Below are 18,028 nucleotides of genomic sequence, written 5' to 3' on the forward strand. Positions count from 1 at the left end.
ACACACCATTGTAAAGCAATTATACTCCAATAAAGATGTTAAAAACAAACAAACAAAACACCAATCAGATCATACTGCTCCATGGCTCAAAACTCTCCACTGGCCTGCCATCCCACTAGAATAAACACCTGCCATCCTTACTATGACCCACAAGGTTCTGCGAACCTCTCAGACCTAATCTTCTACCTCCATTGTCTTCCTTCCCAAAGGTGCAACATGCTGGCTGGCGTCTTGCAATTCCTCAAACTCACCGAACGTGTGTCCATCTCAGAATTGCATTTGTTATTCCTTTGGGCTGAACTGTCCTTCCCCAGATTCTAGTATGGCTCTCTTTCCCCTCCCCTCCCTTAACTTAGAAGTCTGCTCAAATATCTTCTCATTAGAGAGGTTTACAGTAAATATCCTACCTAAAATAGCAATCCCAGACCCTACCATCACCCTACACATCCTTTCCTACTTTATTTTTCTTCACAGCACTTCTAGCTCATGACATTGCATTATGTGTTATATGTTCGTCTGTTTATTATTAGCTTCCAACCACTAAAATGTAAGCTCCAATGAAGGCAGAGACTTTGTCTCTTTTGTTCAACTATGTCTCTCTAGTGTCTGGACTAGTGTTCTAAATGAATAGTTCTAAGGCCTACACCATCAGTGAACTGATTACATTAAATATAACCTGATCATCTAGAACTATTTCCAAATTTTGTGTTGCCGTGTTTTGGTTTCTGAATCTGAAGCCCACAGCTTTCCCACTGCACATGATATTTAAATCAATTTCCTCTGAAAGGGTATTTCATGCAGTGTTGGTAAGGGTATAAACATACACAAACCTCTTGGGAGGGAAACTTGGTTGTATACATATTAGAACTAAAAACAACAACAACAACAGCAACACCAAAACATATGTCGACTGAATATTTCCACTTCTAGATATCTATTCTGTAAGAATAAACACACAAGTGTATGAAGGCATGTGTGCAAGGATGTTCATTAAAGCACTTTGCATTTTTCAAGCTTCTGTTACTTCTATAATTTAAACAAACAAAATATCTTCCCTAGAGAGTAAGGTCTAAGCAACTACTAAGGAGAGCAGATTACAGTCTAATTGAAAGTAAGGTTTTGGGTTCCCCTGGTGGCGCAGTGGTTAAGAATCCACCTGCCAATGCAGGGGACACGGGTTCGATCCCTGGTCCGGGAAGATCCCACATGCCGCAGAGCAACTAAGCCCGTGCGCCACAACTACTGAGCCTGCATGCCACAGTTACTAAAGCCCGCGCGCCTAGAGCCCGTGCTCCTCAACGAGAGAAGCCACGACAGTGAGAAGCCCGAGCACTGCAACGAAGAGCAGCCCCCACTCGCCACAACTAGAGAAAGCCGGCAAGCAGCAATGAAGACCCAACACAGCCAAAAAAATAAAATAAATAAATTAAAAAAAAAAAAGAAAGAAAGTGAGGTTTTGAAGGGTAGTACTGAGTAAAGGACTGCTAATCTCACTGCCAGAATCTGGGAGGCCTCAGGGTACCTGCCATACCTACAAGCCCTTTCCAAGAGGTTCCTTATAATTACAGGGTTTGTACCAGGTTTATGGCAGGCCTAGACACAGCTGACTGGACCGGGGCAGGGCACCTATCCCAAAGGCAACTGATCAATTGGTTGACAGTGGCCTGTCAGGTGGACAGATTCTAGATCTATACCTCAAAGGGGCACGCTCAGATTTCTCTCAGGTAGTTTAAACACGGGGCACACCCAAGGAAGTCAGCAGTTGACAATGGGGCAAAAGCCAACTGAAACACAGACAAGACAGGCAGAAGCAGTGTGACAGCAGACCGGGCACAAGTGTACAGAAACCAGAAGTGCTGCACTGCCATTCCTGTTCTTTAGTGAGGCTAGGCTGCCCCGGGGCGCTATCACCCTTCCTTCCCCAGGTAGCTTTCGAATGAGTGCTCTTTAAACTATATTTTACTCTCTATTATTGTAATCTGAAGGAGTTTCACTAACAGAACATTAAATTGAGGACTGGATTAAGCCTTTTAAGGGCTTAACCTTTGAAAAGATTATGGTTCCCTTTATAGCCTCTAATTATGTGTAATTCAAAATAAAAATAATATAAAACCCACAGTAAGTACAACCAAGTCCTGATAAGTCCGATCTGTTTTTCTTTGGTCATTTAATAAAATAACAATTTTTTTCAAAAAAATATTTTTCTAGAGACCTACATTAGTACTTAGCTTGCCTGCTAGGTAAACCAGTATTAACCAAGATAAAGGTGGGACTGGAAAGTCCTATCACAGACCAAAGCACCTTGCCTACTACAAGTTAGGACACCAGTCGACTAATGACTTCCAGTGGTAGAGAGATAGCATATTAAAAAAAATTTTAATATGTTCTTATATTTTTAAAAATGGGTCAGAGAGAAAAGAAGTAAGCACATGAGTGAACAGTATTTTATTCCCTAAATATTCCTTAATGTTTTTCAATGCTGTTAGAAAATCATTATAGGAATATATTCAATTATTAATTGAAAGTCCAGGAAGGTTAGGATATTTAGGTACCAAAGATTCAGAGAAATGAAATTTAAATTTTTCTTTTAAAACACCAAATACAAAAGTAATTTTCTTCTAATCAATTATTTACTAGTCTTTAGAGGCCACACAGTGGAAAAGTCTTGAGCCTTGCCACTTCCATTCTTCATATTATTCATTGCTGCATGATAGAGGCATAGTGAAGGGGCCAGAAAGGGATGCATGTCCAAAGTGTCAGTTTTCAGGATGGAACAAAGAAGCTAGACTTTGCACACATGGGTTGCAGCAGTGGGGAAAAAAGATGTAAAGCTACTACATTCCCATATCCCCTTTTCTCACCCTTCAATCCTGTACCATTAGCCCTCTTTCTAGCTCAGCCTCTCCTCTGTGAACCCAATATTTACATTTACTGAGGAAAGCAACGACCCATCCTTTTTTTCCGAGAGGTCTGTTGTAGGACTCCTGATTGCACAGAGGTTTCTTTTTTTTTTTTTATGTCTGAACAAGCTTTGCAATCTCACATTGTTGACTGGTCAGCTAGTGAGCAATAATGATACATCTGAATGAAATTTGTGTTACCTTTGGATTATACTATAAAATGTATCTCTTGACATTCCTAATCCTGTTAGATTACTTTACATAGATGAAATTTTTGCCTACTTTATTGATCTTTCTTTTGTTTTGTTTTTTAATAGCTTTACTGAGGTGTAACTCATGTAACATATGATTTACCCATTTAAAAGGCAGAACTCATTGTTTCTAATATAGTCATAAGAGTTGTGCATCCATATGATGGAATGTAATCAATCATATAAAGGAACAAACTACAGGTGCACAGCACGGAGGAACCAAAAAACACTATGCTAAGTGAAAGAAACCAGGTACAAAGGACTACATATTGTATATTACCATGTAAATAAAATTTCTAGAAAAGGCTAACCTACAGAGACAGAAAGCAGATCCAAGGTTGTGTGGCACTGGCAACGGGGAATGATGGGAACCAGAGTTAAGGGCAAATCAGGTGAGGGAATGTTTGAGGGTAATAGGAAGGCTCAAAAACTAGATTGCAGTGAGGGTTGCACAACTGTATACATTTATATTAAAGCTCACTGAACTGTATATTTAAAATGAGTGAATTATATATGTGTATATATATGTATATAAATTATACCTCAATAAAGATTTTTTAAACATCTTTATTGGAGTATAATTGCTTTACAATGGTGTGTTAGTTTCTGCTTTATAATTGAATAAAGATTTTAGAAGAAAAAAAAGACCAAACAAATACTCATGAATATAAACTAAACATACCATACCTCGATAGCTACATTGATACCATGCAGGCTACTAATAATTACTTAATCTGGACATGAAAATGTTTGCCATTCATTACTGCATCAGCAAGTTCTCAAACTGTTTGGTCTGAGGACACCCTTACACTCTTAAAAATAACTGAGGTCTCACAGAACTTTTATGTGTATATTAGATGTCAATATTTATCATATTAGAAATTAAAATGAAGAATTAAAAAAAATCTTTAGTGATTCAATGTAAAATAACAATAATAAACTTGTACATTAACACAAAGAACATATTTAATGAAAAGTATAGTTGTTTTCCAAAACAAGAGAAAAAATAGTGAGAAGAGTGGCTTTTTTTTTTTTTTTTAACATGTTTGGCAATCTTTTTAGTATCTGGCTTAATAGAAGACAGCCACATTCTCTTATCTGCTCCTGCCTTCAATCTGCTGCAATATCATACATCATGTAGCCTCTGGAAAACTCCATTGTACACTCATGAGAAATGGCAATGAAAAGGCAAATAACACCTTAGTATTACTAGGAAAGTAGTTTTGATCTCACAGAACCCCACAAAGGGTCTTGGAAACTCCTAGTGGTCTTTGGGCCATCCTTTGAGAACTGCTGGTCTAGATTCTGCTCTAGACCATTTTAATTGAGGTTCATTTTAATGAGATTGCTTAAACTGTACTGTCATTAATACAAGCTTTTTGGGAAAATAGGATCAAAAAACTTTCTGAAGATAGTTTTCAAAGTATATTGAATCCCACATTGTATAGACTTGGCTGTAACTTAAAGTAAGCAATCAATATGAGACATATCACGCTACATCAATATTTACTAGTTGAATCTCAAACATTATTCTAGACTTATCAGCAAGTAGAATAAATAAGATGTTACTACACATTGTTAAAACACCTGATTGTTACAATGTTATTTTTTAAAGCTACTGTTTTTGTCACTGATTCAGAAGCTTCTGTTTCACATTCTTTTCCATCTTCCCCCATCTCTATTATAATATAAGCTCCCCCTTAGTTCCTGTGTTTGCTTCTAAAATAACAAAATGTTATTGAATTTTTCTAAAATGAACCTTGACATCATAACCTAAAACAATCATACTAATTTCAATGCCTGAAAAACAGTTATTTAATGGTCTTTTTATAAAATGTGGTTAATTTCAGCTTAATTAATATTTATTTATCTTGTGCTTCCCAGTAAAGGATAACAATACCATCAGTCAGTTTATTTATGTGTTATATCCTGAAATGTTTGATGATACTCACTAAAGATGTACCAGTTCATTTGGAAAGTCTCCAAAGGGTTGAAGACTTCAAAGACACCTCTTTGGATTGAAATGCACTTTCCATGTGAGGTGATTTAAAACTCGACAAAAATCTAGATATTTACAACCTAAACTCAAAGAAAACAAACAAAAAAAAACCAACAAAAAAAACTAGTTTAAATTCTTACTTTACAATATCTCCTTCAAGAGCAATCACTCTCTTAATGATCTTCTGTTCTGGGTTTTTAGGAGACCTAGAAAAAGATAAGGTTATATAATCAGTTATGTCTGTTGTTTTAAGAAAATGAGAAGAAATTTTACAAGAAAATGCGCTATATTAAAGTCATTACAGGATCCTTTGCAACCGTGACATGACATCAGTCCTACTTAGGTCCCAAGTGAGATAGAGCTAAGAGTGAAAGAATTCTTATTTTAAACCTCTGAGGGAAAAGGATCACACTGAAACTTTTCAAAAATTAAAAAAAAAAAAAAAAAATTTAATAAAAACCCAGAAGTATAAAGATTTTCATTATTAAATCTAAATACCTGTAGGAAAGAGGATTCATACATAAAATAACTAGGCATTTCTTTAAAATGATAACATACTTAAGTTTCTTCATTTTATTTAAAATAAACAGAGGAGTTTGATTTAAACAAAGAAAACAATGAAGAGAGGAATTTTTTTGAAAACAAAACGATTAGGAAATTCTTTTTTTTTTTTTCCACGTTGGTTTATTTCTAACAAAGCACTTAGACCAGGGCCACCCAGAGGAGAGACTGTCACTTCCTCAAGGACTTGAAGTTTGGGGCTGTTCTTAACCCCTTGGTCCCTTGCCACATTTCCTACTTAAAGCTGCTTCTGACCCTTGTGCAGAAGGATCAGTTGGAGAGGGGCAGGGCCCAGCCTTGCTGGAGTCTTGTCACTTGTACTCGCATCATTCTACAGAAGCACAGAGGACACAGCGTTTGAGGTCCCCCTAAACTCTGTGTTTTCCTTCCTCCAAGACCCTACCCTCTTTGGGGCATAATACTGGACAGTCCTGGAGAGAGAGGCAGATGCAGGGAGAATCTGGGGTTCGGGTTTTAGGGTATGGTAGAGCTTGATGAGGAGGGACAAGGGGAGGAAATTCTTTTAAAGCACAATTAGGTTTAGCCATTTAAAGATTATGTAATTCAGAGTGCTAAAACAAGACTAAAAGAAATTGATAGGTTCTGATATACTTAATGCAGACATCATTTATTTTAATCTATGATTAGTAGCTTATGGTAAATGTTTACTTAAGGTAATACTATTTACTCAAATAAATACTCCCCTCCCCTTCTCTTCCCTCCTCCCCCCTTACACTATCTCTGGGATTCCTCACTCTAGGAGAAGCCATGTCTGTTTCTCAGCAGTCCTACTGAGAAACTCATTTAGTGAGGAACTAAGGTTGGCCAACCTTCATGTGAATGAACTTAGAAGAAGATCCTTCAACACACTCATAGATACAGAGAACAAAAGGGTGGTTGCCAGGAGGGAGGGGAGTGGGAGGTTGGGTGAAATAGGCGAAAGGGATTAAGAGGTACAAACTTCCAGTTATAAGATAAATAAGCCACTGGGATGTAATATACAGCAAAAGGAACATGGCCAATAATATCTTCATACCTTTGTATGGGTACAGATGGTTACTAGACTTATCGGGGTGATCATTTCCTAATGTATGTAAATGTCGAATCACTAGGTAGTACACCTGAAACTAACACAATATTGTACATCAACTACATTTCAATTAAAAACAAACAAACAAACAAACAAAACCCAGTAGATCCTTCAGCCCCAATCAAGTCTTCAGAAAGTGCAGCTGTGGCCAATAGCTTCACGGCAACTTCATGAGAGACCCTGAGCCATACCACCCACTGAAGCTGCTTCTGGTTTCCTGATTCTTAGAAAAATGTGTGAGATAATGTTTGTTGTTTTAAGCTGCTAGAGGTTACACAGCAATGGATAACTCAATCTTAATATGTTCAATTTCCTGCCAATAACATTTTCAGTCTTTTGATTTAACATGTGTTTCAAGAAACAGCTCACATATCACATAAATGATCACTTAACATGTATTTAAAAATCAGAGATAGATAAAAATATTTTCAATTCAAGTCACATCTTGAATTGAATTACCTTTAAAAAGGAAAGTAAATGCACAAATACTAAAAAAGATTAAATACATTCAAAATGTAATACTTCATCAAAGGAAATATGCAGTTTCAATAAGATTTATATTTCACATTATATCTTGCAGAGAAAACAAAATCATCTAAACCATTTGAGTCTACTTGTGAAACTTAGTGACATAACTTTCCACTAAATTAACTATTAATATTCTTTATTTTAAAAGGAAATTTGATCAGAGTTTTTGACTGAACTGTCCCCTTCACTGAATTGACTAAACACTATATTTCTATAAATTTAATGTCCTTTATGTACAGCTAGAGTGAGGGATCTGGGCACATTCAAGATGACGGAATTCATATCTTCTGTGCAGGATTACTTATAGATCTTTAGAAAAATTTGCCCCCATGTCTCTCTGTTTAGATAACCAGAAATGTATATAAAAAAAAAATTCAACCTCAGTGATCACCAAAGAATTGTATATTAAAACAATAAGACACCATTTTCCTATTATACTGACAAAGAAATAGTAATAATACTATTAATACAGTTTGTTGTTGAGGATTTAGTACATGTCCTAAAGTACGTGATCATGTAACATACCTTTCGGTAAATAGGTTAAGATTTTATATTCTCTTTAACATATCAATTATGCTTTTAGGAATGTATCCTTATGAAATGGTTGTGGATGCATACAAAATTTTAGCTACATGGATGTTGTCTATTTTAAAAAAGAGAAAAAATCAACAAGAAAAGATTGGTGAAATAAATTATAGTCCATCCACAGAAAATATTCTTCAATCATTAAAAATGACGTTATAAAAGAATTTTTAATGATGTGGAAATATCAACAGGATACACAGATTTAACATGTGAGCTAGAAAATTTATGTGTACCATGACCTTGCTTCAGTAATTATAAAGAGAAAACATGCATGCAACTGTACTGGGAAAAATTAGGAAGGATATAAAGCAAAGAGGAGGGGCATAGTTCTGTGTGTGATAAAACACATGCCTGGATTTTTGGTTCAGATTACTGGGAAGTCCATTAGAAGATGACAAATATTTGTGTCACATGACATTAACTGAGAAGAAACGTTCCAAGACAGGAGTGAGACCTGAACTAATCATCAAGTCTCCCCAACTAATATTGATGCGCTATTAACATTAATGAAATAACATGAAATGCAACCCTTATCAGCGTAAAATAGTATTTATGCCACAACCTTTAAGCTTTTGAGATATACTTGAAAATTACTTTATATTTTAAAATAACCTACATAGTAAGATCATGAGGCAAAATAGAATATACAAAGTGAGCTACATATATAATTAAAGTCTTATGAATTACTACTTCAAATGTATCTATAAATTTTAATGTAATATTAATCTCATGAATCTAATCACATGATTCAAAAATTTTTACAAAGGCTATTACTAACATTAATCCCATTACTGTTCAAAATCTATATCTATATTTTAATCATTAGGCTGTTGAATGCATTACTTGGATGTACGTACAAGTGGTACGAGAGTTATTACAGATTTACACTGTGAAAGTCACTGAACTTCCCTTTGTCTACATTTTCTCGGCCACTTGCCTGTCTTCTAGAAGTGAGAAAAATAACAAGTGAAGGATTACGCCTTACTTTAGGGACACGATGTGTGCTGCCCAATAAAATTTGCATTTAAATTTGAAATTTTAGTGTTTTCATAATAAGCATTGTTTTACAATATTTATTACTGGAGTCTGAATTTTAAGCATTCTGTTTTATGCCAAAGATTTAATTAGGCAAGGTTCGCCAGAGGTTTGGACAAGATGCCTAGAATCGTCTCTCTATTGCGTAGGTCTCAGTAGATCAGTTTGATGTGGCAGAACTTATCTCTAATGAGAATGGTTGTGGGGAAGGGTGAAGGGTTAGCATAGACATAATAAGATTTCCGTGATACTTAATGTTCCTCTCCTTGAATTTCACTTCCTATCTTGATAGAAGTGTCACCATTTTTACCCTGTGACAAGCCAACAGAGCCATGTCTTCAGTTTCATAACCTTTGTAGCTAATTTCATGTTTGTGTATGCTCCCAAAACGTTGTTATTTTGATCCTGTTTGGAACACTGGGAAGGTACTCTGGAAAACTCAAGAGAGACCCTCTTGTGTTCTGTGGGAATGAGGAGACTAGCAAGTGTGCCACCCTCTCTGTTGGTACACTTGTGCTCATCCTGATGTCAGACATATATCTGAACCCTGTGTCTGAGCACGTTCACCCTTCTCCCATTTATAGTAAAATTCTAAAACTTCCCTCTGTGGGTTGTGTAGATTTTTATATTTATATGGTTCAGGATTGGCCCAGATTATTATAGAATTCATCTCAGGATTAGAAGTCACCTTGGCATATATCACAGAAAGGTCTAAATTTTAACTCTTCATTAATGAGGTAAAACTAAGAACTAATATTCTAGGAATGACCTATAAGAGACTATTTTTTATACTGTCGAAAGGATGGACATGCATTAAATCAACTAATTTTACATCATCAAAATGGTAAAAAAAAAAAAAAAAGTATTGCTGCTTTATTATCAAAATGAAAATGAAAAGTCCACACAACAGAATAAAAAGTCATGAAAAACCTTAGCAAATGAAAGCTTCTCTTCTCTGTTTTTTTTTTTTTTTTAATTTTGGAAAATATTGCCTGGGTTTCACATGATTTTCATAGGTTAGAGTTAGAAAAGGCCTACGAGTGTACCTAGCCCTTTCCTGGCAATATTCAGTCTCACCCATTCTCCATGGCCTAAGCATTTCTGCTTGGGCGCCTTGTGTCTTACAAATGCATGGACTGGGGGACATTGGAAATGGAATCCATGGTCACTGTTCCGCCTTTGGTACAGACAGCTGCCGAATGTAGGCAAGCCCTGTAAACAATCTGGGTCTCATTTTCGGAGAGATAAGGCTAGATCAGAAGTCCTAAACGAGAAGTCAGACAATCAGATCTAGCTTGTAGAAATGTTTTGTTTGGTCCACACATCATTTATTTATTTATTTTTAAATCTGGAGCTGGCCAAACAAACAGGAGACTTCACATAAAAATTCTCATTTCCTGTTCCTCTTAGAAAAATACAAAGATCTGGCACCCCAAGCCTACATTCTTCCATGAAAAGAGTCCACTGGATCTGAGAAGCAGATCCTGAGAAGTTGCCCCAGTGCCAACAGCTTGTTTCATGTGGGTCTCAGTGACTGAGGACACATGAGTTTGGGAACCCCTAGAAATCTTGATGATTTCTTCCACCTCTAGCGTCATATAACAACTGAGAGAACACATGAAAACTCCAGCAGAGGGTCTAACGCATAGTAGGAAATCGGTAAATCTTAGAGGCATCTCTTCCTAAAATAAATTCATAAAGGAGATCAATTAACTGGACACAAGCAAATCGTTAGGATTTTTTTTTTAAGACTTACATAGATAGAATATTTCAAAAACCCTCCAATAATTTCAGTCTGTTGCATTAGAGGGCAAGAAAGGCATTTTTAAAGGTTTGGTCAAATTTTATTACACAAATAACTAAAGAAACATGAAAACTAAATATAACTGTATTCATATCGGAAAGTCACAGGTCAGTTTTAAATTAAATGGGTGTTATCTGTAAAATCATGATAAAAATGACTTTTTTCTACGTTGAATTCTGTATTCTTGCTTCACTATCAGTAGTAGCTTGAACTTTGTGCAAACAGCCCCTTTTATAATGATTTATTTTCTAAATTCAATGCAGTTTTATTAATTAGCACTCTAAAAGTTTTTACTTAGGTCAGTATTTCAGCTACATTTTTGCCCCTTGCAGACTTCTCTTTGTATCATGTGAATCTTTGAAACTTAAACAAAAGAAATTATCAAGACTTTTTTGTTGCTCTTTGGGTTTATTCTTGAAATCTGCACAAGTATGAAGCTTATAACTTCAGATACAGTTTCAGAAAAGTGTATGTATGGGATTTCCCTGGTGGTGCAGTGGTTAAAAATCCACCTGCCAATGCAAGGGACACGGGTTCAATCCCTGGTCCGGACAGATCCCACATGCCGTGGAGCAACTAAGCCCATGTGCCACAACTACTGAGCCCTCGTGCCACAACTACTGAGCCCTTGTGCCACAACTTCTGAAGCCCACGTGCCTAGAGCCCATGCTCTGCAACAAGAGAAGCCACCGCAATGAGAAGCCCAAGCACCACAACCAAGAGTAGCCCCTGCTCGGCACAACTAGAGAAAGCCCGTGTGCAGCAACAAAGACCCAATGCAGCCAAAAATTAATTAATTAATTAATTTAAAAAACAAACCCAAAAAACCTATATGTCATAGAATAACCTTTAAAAAAAAGTATATGTATGTGTGTATATATGCAATCCCTAACCATTACTCTTGCTCAGATATCTCATAAAATGCTCCAATCCAAGGGCCTCATTGTTAGAAAAGCGAATTACAGATGAGGTGGCAAGAACCCAGGTTAATGCTTCAAATTTTTCTTCTATGATACCATATTTTCTTACATAGGGAACAGGTCTTGGGGGAAAGGGAAATCCTGGGAAAGGATCACCATCAGGCAGGGGCAGAGGGTTATGTGTGTAGAAAATCCTAGTGGGAAGTGAGTAGAATTTCAGAGCACTGGGGACAGTGCTCTTGGGCAGACTTATTCTGTGGGTGGCGATGGGGTATGGAACGGATGGCTTATTCTCCCAAAGCAAAGCCTCCCTGAATCAGCCTCCTGAGCAGTAGCAATATGATCCTATAGAGACCCTGAGAGATTCCAGGCAGGGTTCTAGTGATCCAAGAATGTAGCAGCAGGAACAATAAGCTTATGTTTCAGATTTATGGTCGACAATTCCTTATACAAATAAATGTATGCTAATAGTACTTATGAAACAACAAAAGCATGAACTTTAAAGAACTAAACTGTTGTCTATTGATAAACATTTTCTTGGTTAAATTTAAGAGTTGTCTCACCATCACTAACTACGAATTAGAAGATGTTTAATAAGCAAATAGTGACAACTTGTCTTATTAGTAAATCAGCCTTGATTATACAAAATCAATTAAATGCGTATTATGACTCTAACTTCTGTAATTGAAAAAGCTGAAATAGTTTTATAATTGACTGTTTTGATTCTGAAAAATAAATGTCTTCACTTAACTCTGAAAAATCTAAGAAATTTAGTATAATCATAACAATGAGCTAATTTCTATCAATGTTTATTAATTCAAGCATTTCAAAACATAGAACACTGCAATCTTCAGTTGTGAACATAATTGCATTTATACTTCACTGTCTAGAATTGTATGTAAATGAATATATATAGTACATACATAAAATATATAGCACTTATGTAATACACATATGTGTGTATGTGTGTGTATTCCACCATACAATATGGAATCATACTATTTAAAGAAACTCCTCTGAACTATAAAGAAACTTCTGGGATGAAAAATACATTCCCTCATTTATTTATTTTATAAATTTGTGTTTTCACACATTGAATATGCTTAAAGTTGACCACATCTATGGAAGTGGAGGAGATGAATACCTAACATAAATATAAATACTGACTATTTTTTCAGTATAGACTCTCAAAGTGCAGACATTCATATAGAAATACTACTAATCTGTCCCCAGAGTATGCACTCAGGAGTGTCTGAGCGGTTTTTGCTGTAGTCAAGACAGGTTTTGCTCCTCTAGCTGCACTATCTCATTGAGTATGACTTTTTAGTAGAGTACCACTTAAGGCCATGGAATAAAACAAAATTAACTGGTCTTCAAATGAATTAAAGCCATCAGTCTAGTCTCATAACCCTAATATCATGATTAAGCTAACTGGATTTATACTTTAAGCTTTAAACAGGTTGGGAAATAGTGCCACATACTTGTGGTAGGCTTGAAGAATATACAAACCAGATGCAGATGTATATACAAATATACAAAACTTGAAAGTGTAAGCTATTGATATTTTCCATATCAAGCCATATTCATATGCATGAATATGTCACAGAAGAAGCAGATCAGGGCTTCCCTGGTGGTGCAGTGGTTGAGAATCTGCCTGGCAATGCAGGGGACACGGGTTCGAGCCCTGGTCTGGGAAGATCCCACATGCCCCGGAGCGGCTGGGCCCGTGAGCCACAACTACTGAGCCTGCGCGTCTGGAGCCTGTGCTCCGCAACAAGAGAGGCCGCGATAGTGAGAGGCCCACGCACCGCGATGAAGAGTGGCCCCCGCTCGCCGCAACTAGAGAAAACCCTCGCACAGAAACGAAGACCCAACACAGCCATAAATAAATAAATGAATGAATAAATAAATAAATAAATAAATAAAAATTAAAAAAAAAAAAGCAGACCAACTGAAATGCAAAATGAATAAATTCAGTTCTCTGTATCCCTGGGTTCTGCATCCACGAATTCAACCAACCACAGGTTGAAAACATTTGGATAAAAGAAATTCCAGAAAGTCCCAGAAAGCAAAACTTCAATTTGCCGTGCGTTGCGCACTACACTAAATCCACTGAATGGAGTGATGTGTGGGCTGCTGCAGCCTCCTGCCATTCCACAGACACTCAGTCTCTCTCCAGTACCTAGTCGTTTGAACACTGTTCACCTCGCATCTTGTTCGTTGGCTGCTTATGCTGTAGGCACCCTTTGTTTCTGTGAAGCAAATGGTTCCTAAAAAGCCATTAAGTGGTCAAAGCATCCCTCAAAGGTTAAGGGGGAGTGTAAAGTGCTCTCTCTCGAAGAGAAAATGAAAATCCTAGATCTTTTGAAAAGTGGCATGTCGCTTGCCAAAGTGGGCAGTAAGGTCGGTAAGAACGAACTGAGCATTCACACAATAAAGCAGAAAGAAGCTAAAATTTGCGGAAGTGTTAGTGCTTCACCTACAATTGCAACGACAGTCTCTCTGGTTGATGTTGAAGTGCTTACAAAGACTGAGAAAACATGAAGTGTGCGGCTAGAGAACATGTCACAGGAGCCTATCCCTGTTGATGGCAAAGTTTTGCGTGAAAAGCACTTCATCTCTGCGAGCGTTACTGTGAAGGGGCTGGGGAGAGCGAGAGGAAGGAGATGAAGGCTGCTAAGGGATGGCTGGCGAGCTATGTGAAGATCACGGGAGAATCAGCATTGGCTGATGCCAAGCGTCATCAGTGCCCCCAGAAGAGCTCAAGAAATTCATAGAAGAGAAAGGCTACCTTCCAGAGCAAGTCTTCAATAGTGATGAAATGTGATGAAAACCCCAAATCGCCTGCCTGTGTTCTGGCAACACAACAAGGAGGCTTGGGTGATGGCCATCTTGTTCTTGGGATAGTTCCACCAGTGTTTCATTCCTGAAGTGAAAAAAATACCTCGAAAAGAAGGGGCTGACATTCAAGGGCCTCCCCATCATTGGCAATGTTCCCAGCCACCCCAATGTCTCTGCTTCACCGACAAGAATGCAGAAGTAATGTTCCTGCCTCCTAACACTATGTCACTGCTGCAGCCACTTGATCAAGACATCATCAGGTGCATTAAAGCAACTTACACCTGCCTTGCCTTCAGGAAGACTTGTGGATTTATGGAAGAGCTTCACAATTACAGAGACTGTAGATGTCCCAACGCCCAAGACAGGAGTGCATGTTGGGAGCCATTATGGAGTGAGGTTGTCTATGATTTCAGGGGCATCCCCACTACTGATGCAAAAGTCAGGAATGTTCCACAGGAAGTTAGTGGGGAAAGCTTCTCTAACATGATCGAGGACAATGTTGAGGAACACCTAGTAGCATAGAGAAACTTTTACCAACAAGGAACTCAAAGATCTGCTGAAATCCTCTACAGATGATGACGATAGTGATGCAGAAGACTTAGAGGAGGCAGAGCTATCAGTATGGATGCCTGAAAAATCTGCAGCAGGTTTTTTTTTTTTTTTTTGACAGTTTCATGCATTAAAAGGACATGAGCTTCAAGGATGACTCTTTGATGGAATGAAGCCTCTGTGTTACCTGAGGGATAACGATGCGCCTAGAACCACTGCAAGATTTGTTTGATGATGAAAAGAAAAGAAGAAACAGCTTCCTATAACAATGTTTCTAACTAAAGCACCTGCAGTTGTGAAGCTTTGGCCTTCAAGCTTGAAGATCCTCAGCCCTCAGCCTCTACAGATCCTGACATTAGTATCACTGAGCTGCCTCCAAACTCTCAACATCTGCAACTGAAACCCAGTTGATCCTTCTGACGTCCTGCCAGAAGGTTCAAGTTAGCCTGGTGTCTCACCACTTACCTACAGTGCCAGACATGTCATCCCCTCACCCCATCAGCACGGTAAAATAATACAACAATCATCATTGCCATCGTCATCACCATCATCATTATCATCATATGAGGGTTATCAAGAGAGAATAATCAGGGGCTTCCCCGGTGGCGCAGCGGTTAAGAATCCGCCTGCCAGTGCAGGGCACACAGGTTCATGCCCTGGTCCAGGAAGGTCCCACATTGCGCGGAGCAACTAAGCCCGTGCACCACAACTACTGAGCCTGTGCTCTGGAGCCCGTGCTCCGCAACAAGAGAAGCCACCTCAATGAAGAGTAGCTCCCGCTCACTGCAACTAGAGAAAGCCCACCTGCAGAAACAAAGACCCAACACAGCCAAAAATAAATTAAAAAATAAAATAAATTTATAAAAAAATTTTTTTTAATTAATATAATAAAAAAAAGAATAATCAGGGTTTTGATGAGGGTTAACACAGTGTGTGTGTGAGTGTGAGAGAGAAGTGAATTTATATTTTCTCTGTTTATAATTATATTTTCTACATGTACTTGTATTTGAAATATTCTGTGTTTTATTCTATATATTTCTCTTTCAGGTCATTAAATGAAAGCAATCTGTAAGTATTCAAAGAAAGAAAATGTTATGTTGTTGATGACGTGTACTGTGCAGTTAGGCCTGCCATGGTTGCATCTGTAGTGAATGTATACAGATTTTTCTTGTCATTATTCTCTAAACAATACAGTATAACAACTCTTTACATAGCATTTACATTGTATTAGGTATTAGATGTAATCTAGAGATGATTTACAGTATACAGGAGGATGTGCATAGGTTATATGCAAATACTACCCCTTTTTATGTAAGGGACTTGAACATCTGTAAATTTTGGTATCTGAAGTCCCCCTCGGATACCAAGGGACAACTGTCCTAGTATGTAAGAGCTGAAGTGAGGACATTTACACTGATGCTCATACAAGATGTTAGTGGTACCTGCAGTCACCTGAAAAAGGCTATTGGAAAATGGCACAAGGATCATCCTGTCTCTAACTTAGCTCACTCACAAGTTTGCCACGATGTTGGTCATATTGTGAGGTGTGAGATGCCAAGCTCAGGGCAGGGGACATCCTAGTAAAAGTGAGGAACAAAGACAGTCTTGACCATTTTACCTGGAGCTAGCACTTAGTGTCCACCCACTTTTTCACCCATAATTCATTTCTAACCAGAATGAATAACCAAATATCTGGAATAAATGAGACAGAATTTTTATCCTTATAAATACAAAAATGAATACTTTACCTATGGTGCATTAAGCTTTCGAAGTCTGCCTAATTGGGCCAACAGGTGCTTGCAATGGACAGAAGCTGTTAAATTCACACGTGACCATCAGAGGTGTGCACTCCAAACAACATGGTCAGAATGTCTTCAATGTAACTTTCTATGATCAGATAAAAATGTGACATATAAACTGATGTACTAAACCCCAGCCCTTTTGTCTCATGACTGTGGTTACCATGTGATACTTTTCAGGGTCAGGCAATAAATAAAGAGTCGGATGGGAATGGAGGTATTTCAGTGGATACCAGTAAGAGAGCACAGGGTGGTGGGTTGAGGGGTGGGTTTACAACTGAGAACCAGACAGGCCAACATACCTCTCAGTAGATACCAGCATGGACTGAGGTTCAGCTGTCCTTCCCCTGATGCTATCACAATATAAACTCCCCAAAGCTGAGATGCTACTCTGACAAGATGTAGAACAATAAACGACTTAATTTGCTCTGAATTGCCTCAGAAGGCTCTTAAGTTTATCTCAGTTTGAAAAGAATAGGTTTTGTTAGCAATAAGAAACTTAAATCCAGAAACGGCAAAATAAAGGTATATACTTTTGCATACCTGGTTTTTATGGCCTGAGAATTTGCACCCATTCCATTTTCTTTTTTCTACTGCATATATCTGTGGATTACCATTTCTAGTTACTGTGGTGACACGCATTATTAATGTATCTACTGTGCTGCAGATTCAAAATTTCCTAGTAAAATTGAGTTAGGTATATGCGTGAGGAGAGGTGAAATTCCACACAATCATGGAAACTATCCTAATTTCTCTAAAATGCTCGATCTCATGGAGGAGGTTGACAACGTAGAAGTTAGAATATAAGTACAATATGAAGCTTCCTGGCTCATTTCTGTTCTAACCCTGTTGGACTTATTAATTTTTAAAATACAGTACTACTGTTTTGCGGAGGAATTCTGTTAGGTTCCAATAACTACACACAATTTGCTCCCTTGAAAGTGTCAATGTTATACCCCCAATAGTACACTGAATAGCATTCATGAACTGTCTTCAGAAAAAAGTACATCAGGTTTGAGATTTTGCAAAATCAATTCAACTGGTCACGTCTGAAACCAGCATTATCATTTACTTGCTCAGCTTGATAGCCACTTATATAGCTCTGGTTGCTAAGTTATCAGAAACTTTTTCTTAGTATTTTATTTCCTGCTATTTATACTGCAATA

At 37.6% G+C, this 18,028-nt stretch overlaps 1 protein-coding gene across 5 annotated transcripts in view; it reads right to left on the reverse strand.

The window, feature by feature from the left end:
- Window positions 1-18,028, reverse strand: part of IMMP2L (inner mitochondrial membrane peptidase subunit 2) — a 681,598-nt gene that overhangs the window by 55,042 nt on the left and 608,528 nt on the right. For all 5 annotated transcript variants that reach the window (XM_082472422.1, XM_082472423.1, XM_082472424.1 and 2 more), the window contains exon 5: window positions 5,291-5,356. In XM_082472422.1, the coding sequence (XP_082328548.1) occupies window positions 5,291-5,356 (66 nt within the window). The remainder of the gene's footprint in view (window positions 1-5,290; window positions 5,357-18,028) is intronic.

The sequence above is a fragment of the Balaenoptera physalus genome (genome assembly GCF_965194825.1).
Source record: "Balaenoptera physalus genome assembly, chromosome: 8".
Taxonomy (NCBI): domain Eukaryota; kingdom Metazoa; phylum Chordata; class Mammalia; order Artiodactyla; family Balaenopteridae; genus Balaenoptera; species Balaenoptera physalus.